Here is a 5,932-nt window from a genome sequence, read left to right as displayed (position 1 = left end):
ACAAAGACATTTTAAAGTGTAACTTCACCCTTCGGTCTGAGCCGAACTTCAGTGTTCAAGTTTTGAACTCAAGCATTATATCTGGCGGACACCAGGTACTGTGATTACCATCTCTACAGTGAAGCACGGCGGTGGCGGTGGTGCTTCTTAGCGTCAGAGACGTGGAGACTGGTCAGAAAGAATTGAGGGAAGGATGAATGCAGCAGATATACAGAGAGGTCCTTGAAGGAAAGCTGCTCCGTAGCGCACACAACTTCAGGCTGGGGCGACAATTCACTTTTCAGCGCTACAATGACACGAAGCACACAGTCAAGACAATGCTGGAGTGACTTTGGGATAATTCTCTGACTATCCCTGAGCGGCCTGGACAAAGCCCAGACTTTAACCCTATAGACCATCTGTGGAGAGACAACACAATAAAGAGTGCAAAAAAGTCAAGGGGTCTGAATAATTTCTGAAGCCAATGTATATGGATGAGAAGTTTTATTATTCTACTTCTATGCTGCATCAGCATCAGTTTCAGCCGGTTTATTTTTCAACAGCAACGGTTTTGGTGCAGACAAGTGATGTCGTCAGATCAGAAAATGCCTCTGTGTCAAGTTTTGATAAAAAAACAGCAGGAAGTAAGGTTAAATAAAATGTATAGTGAAGCTTCAAACAATAAATACAGTATGATGTCAAAAGTGGACAAAATATGCTGAGCTTTAAGATCGTGCAGACTGTCTTTAATGAGTTTTAAACACTTAGTAATTACAGATTACCCTGACAAACACTACAGATTTGTGTGTTTACTGATTGGCGTCCCAATGGATGCATTGTATTAAAAAAAGAGGACGGGGACCCACTGAGGCTCCATATGTACGCGGCACAGATTTCTTTTTGCTCCGTCACAGCAGATGAGTGAGAAAAGACTCGGCATTGGACTGCCCAGGGTGATGCTGAGGGTTTTCTGAGGGAGGAATCCAGACATGGGAGAAGACAGAGTGAAACTACCCCTCTCTCTGTCTCACTTGGCAGTGCACTGCTTTCCAACACCCAGCTGTGTTTGTTTGCTGTGAATTAGCAGGCAGCAAGAGTCTACATGCTCGCTCAATATTACCCACATCACACCATAATTAGAGAGGAGTACACTATTAAAATGGTCGTCCGCTGCTAAATCATCAGTCGATCATTCGTTTTCAGCATCTGTCAAAACAATCTATTTAAAAATACTTGTGTTCTTGTGTAGCTTTGTGCCGACATCGAGGAACGTGTAATCACAGCGACATAAAATTTACATATCACCACCAACACACTGTCCCGTAAATGTGACAGGTCAAGGCTTTAGATCCACATAATGTGCTCTTATTATAGTATTCCCAATAGTTTTGAAATTCTATAATTATTGATTTTCACATCTTCTCTCTCCTCTGATTGGTATAATTACTATGATCCTCCTAACAACTGTGAACCCTAACATCCAGTTAATGCACCCAAAATGCTACCCCAACAGGGGGTTGGGCTCGTTGAATCATGCTGGGAATCTGGTCAGGTCCAATCTCAACTCAACTCAACTCACAACTATGTCACGGAACAAACGGCACTGGGCTCACAGGAGCAAGCAGAGGGTTTATGAATGCCAAACAGCCACTGCTGCTCAAACAGATGTTCGCTGCACCACCTCTGATATCCGAAAATCCCACCCAACACCTACAACACGAGCCCCTGCTGACAGTCAGCAGCCCCACAACGCAGCGGCTTACCAACCAGTGATCATTTTCTTTGTTGAGTTGGTGTTGTCACCGACTTTGTCTCTAATTACAAAAACAATAATAATACCAGACATGAAAAAGTAAAAAAATAATAATAACTAAATCGATACAGAAGAATATTTGCTGTGAAACCGGAGTAAAAAATGTGAAGACATTTATAAAAATATTATTGGCTGAGCACATATTCTAAAAATGTCTCGCTGATGCATCTATAAACAGCAACGAGCAAGCAGACTTAGCAGGCAGCAGAAGGGGACGACAGCATTCACTGCGCAGTTTTTCCAGAGGGCTTAGATAACAGAAAGTCAAGCAGGAGGGAGGCTTCAGGATGACCGCACATGAGGACTTTTAAAATAAAACCCATCACACTGGTTGCCAAAGTTAAAACACCAAAAGCAACACTCACCCAAAATGTCTTGTCTATTAACCTATGAATCATAACCAAAACTGGCATGGGCCCACTCGCAACTGACACGTGAAGCTTGAGGCAAACATTTGTTCTTATGAAAGCTGACACTGTCAAAGAGTACACTCGCAAACATCATAAGTGAAAGTTTTGGACGGGGCCTGGCTTGTGGTAGCTTTATGTAAAATGAGCATTAACCACTGAGCACTTTCTACCGAATGAAAACATATAGTTATGCATAGAAAATCTGCCTGCGTGAATTCAAAGCGTACTAGATACGCATCCATAATAAGGTGTGTCAGTTGAAAGTAGCCGTGTTTATGCAAATCATACTGTATACACATTCTAATCATGCATACAGGGAATATAGTGCTACCATGGAAAACAACCGATAAAGAGATCAAGGGAAGTGAGGGAGCGGAGACAGTTTCTGTAGCGCAAACAGATTGTATAGCTGCCGCGCCTTCGTGGTTGTTAGTCACACGTAGAAAGCATCACACGGATGAGGATATTAATGTGAGAAAATGATCAACACGACGACTAGTATTTAGGCTTTGTTAAAGTGTAGCGCACCATCGGTAACACATTCATCACCATAGAAAGGACTGCAGTTTATCTCAGTCACACTTAATTATTTTGTACATTAAGCAGCTGTGTTTAATGTGGTTTCACACACCAGTGGGCGGCTGACATTTTTCCCCAAATTAAGTGGTCTAAAGACTTCAAAGGGTTTAATTAACATCTTAATGCCACTCTGTTTTACCCACCACCACCAAACACATTAAACACCCACCCTGAAGTAGGCTAGCCAGGGCAAGATGCACTGATAGGAAAGACAAAATAAGACATGCACAAACAGCATCTCCACTCAGATAGAAGCACATCATCTTGTGTGTGAGGACGTGGTTGATAGTGGCCATCATAGGGTCATATGGCCAACAGATCGTCACCCTGTCCCAGTCCGCCCCTGCTCTGTAGCTGCTGCACGACTCAGTCACAGGATGGAAATGAGTTCCATTTACACTTAAAGCAGTGCTCCGGAGAGGACCAAAGGACCATTTCCTCCCTGGTTCATACACAAGTAATCGAGTTACAGTCACCTTCTAGGGATTCATGCAATGCAAATGTCATAATATAGAGAGGCATGTGGTGTGCAGAGCCTACTGCAATGCCAAATCCTGCCATCTGTGGACCAATAGGTTTCGCAGCATTCAACAGTGAGCTGAAACAAGTTCGAGCCAACATTAAACTTGAAGCAGGTGACCTGTGTTCCTGGGTTGTACAAGCACAAGAGGAATCAGAAATCAATTAAATTTAAAGGCATGCAAATCTAAAAGAAATCAGTCAAGTGAAGTGGCACTTAGCCGTACAGCTCTGTCTGCGTAATGAGTGGTTGCCGCTCTTTAATCAATCTCCTTTCATAGCATGTAATCACAATGACATGCCCTCTACTAGAGGTCAGTATGCTTAATCTGTGTTCTGTTTCTCATCAATGAGTGGACTGGTCCTGATGCTGTATCAGCGCAGTGTACTGATGTTGGAGCTGTGTCTGTCTGAGAGATGAAGTAGTTAGTGTCTGCACCAGTTGTAGTTGTGTGGACATTGATGCAACCGTGGCCAGTGTTTACAGCAACATGCAGTCATGGACAGTAAATAGATACTGCTGTTATGTATAATTTTGAAGCACTTCACCACAGTGTGAAAATATGCATTTCAGAATGATGTATATCACATTGAATTATATTTAGTGATGAATTAATGTGGAAGCATCATTAATGTTGCAACTTGTAATGGTGGGCCTAATATCAAATATGTAATGCTGCAGAGTAGCTTACCTATACATCACATGGTATTAGTTGATTTATATTTTGACAGCAGCTGGCGTGCACTCTGCGGCTCACGCTAACGCATGCAGTTTCACAAGCTTGTTGGAGAACTACGGTGGCCTTCAGGTGAAAGGCGATAGGATAGTGTTTGGTTTGGTCATTCTGGGCTACTGGAGTAACATGGCGACTAATACATTTTCATAATGCTAAATATGGCCATTAGCTGTGTAAATACATTATGTCAGCAAACAAAAATTGTATTACTTGATGCAACTATAACCCATTATGCTTTTATCCATGCACATTCACAACACTTCCAAACAAGATGGGGGTGGGGAGGATAAGCGAACATGCCATCACTACGTCCACTTAGGAGACAGGAAGTGTATACCATTTGAAAACATTGGCGGAGCTTATAATGAGTCATCTCTGTGATAAAGTATCTTTGGTTGAGGTCATGTTAAGTCATCGGGCAGCGAGTCTCTCAAGAGTTTTCGCATGTTTTCGTGACCTGTGAGTAACTGTTATAACCATCTAGATACAATAAATACCTTTGTCTAACAATGGCGACAGTACACGGCAAACAATCAAATTGCAGCAGACAATCAGCCCCACATGGCATTACATTTTTGACATCCACTTTCATTACCAATTGTTTTGGGCATTCGCAGTGTTGTTTTCCCACACTCGGGACAACTTGACATTGCACCTGTGGCTCTCAAGCCCTCAAGACATGCACAATTAAAATACTATTTAGAAATAATTATAACCAGCCAATTACCTTAAATTGTATAATAATGATAAATAAATCAGAAATGAATCATGCATCAATCCAGTACTATATTCATTAGTTTCTCAATACCACTAAAACCACACCTCTGTCTACTGCCAGCAGGTGGTGCTACATAGAGGTAACTTTTCTGTCGAGTAAGTACTTTTATTTATAATACTTTAAGTTCATTCTGCTGCTTATACTTATATAGCCTACTTTTACTTTTGAATATAGGACTTTTACTCGTATTTTCACACTATATTAATATTTTTACACGAGTAAAATACCTGAATACTTCATTATTAACTGTCGTTCAACAGGAAATTCTTGGTTCAACAAGAACGCGCATAATATTTGAACAGCTTTTCATAATATTTGCACACATTGTTGTTTCTCCAATGCACCAAAGTGTCTTTTTCAAGTACAATCACAGCAGACAAAGCATGTTAGGATTAACAGACGTGACTACAGTACACATACAGTATCTGTTAATGAAGCTCGTGTTCATGTGTGTGTTCAAACTCACCAGCTTGCGTTGACACCAACCACAGACGCCACAAAGAGCCACCAGCCAAACAGCACACACTGTCGCTGCGAGGGAGACCAGGAACACACTGAGGGACACGGAGCCTGCACACACAAGTACAATGAAAAATGAGTGACGCTGTCATTTACGTACAGTTACATTTTCTTCGCTGTGTGTGAAATAAAAACATGGGATTTTCTGCTACGGAGCTGATTGTACGTCAAAGTGAATCATGTTGTCGACCCAAAATAAAGCCCTCCCTCCCAGCCTAATTGAAAAGCCTGCAAAGCTGCTATTTTTACATTCTGTCGTAAGGAGCTGAGAAATACAATTTCATCACTACCCCCTTCATGCTGGAGCATTTCAATATCTTTCCAATAAGGGCTGCAGCCAGGCATCACTCAGTTGCACACACATCACTGTCATGGTGTCACAGCTTGTTAACTGACAGGCTGAAAGAGAAGGGAGGGAGGGGGAGAGGAGAGAAGAGAGGAGGCTTGGCTGACAATACAAGAGAGCTTGTGATTAATGGGTATCAGTAGATGCCCAGTGAGAGAGGTGGCTCTGGAAGAGTTATAAAAAAACATCATCTTTTGCTGAGAGAGTGTGTGTGTGTGTGTGTGTGTGTGTGTGTGTGTGTGTGTGTGTGTG

General features: G+C 42.0%; 1 protein-coding gene across 5 annotated transcripts in view; it reads right to left on the bottom strand.

Annotated features, from left to right (window-relative positions):
• The window catches only part of syt7a (synaptotagmin VIIa), a 70,583-nt gene that overhangs the window by 39,363 nt on the left and 25,288 nt on the right, over positions 1 to 5,932 (bottom strand). For all 5 annotated transcript variants that reach the window (XM_031871301.1, XM_031871328.1, XM_031871318.1 and 2 more), the window contains one exon: positions 5,282 to 5,385. In XM_031871301.1, coding sequence (XP_031727161.1) covers positions 5,282 to 5,385 — 104 coding nt within the window. The remainder of the gene's footprint in view (positions 1 to 5,281; positions 5,386 to 5,932) is intronic.

This window comes from Anarrhichthys ocellatus, unplaced genomic scaffold, assembly GCF_004355925.1.
Source record: "Anarrhichthys ocellatus isolate YVR2014 unplaced genomic scaffold, GSC_Weel_1.0 scaffold2, whole genome shotgun sequence".
NCBI lineage: Eukaryota > Metazoa > Chordata > Actinopteri > Perciformes > Anarhichadidae > Anarrhichthys > Anarrhichthys ocellatus.
This window is presented reverse-complemented; position numbering and strand designations above follow the sequence as displayed.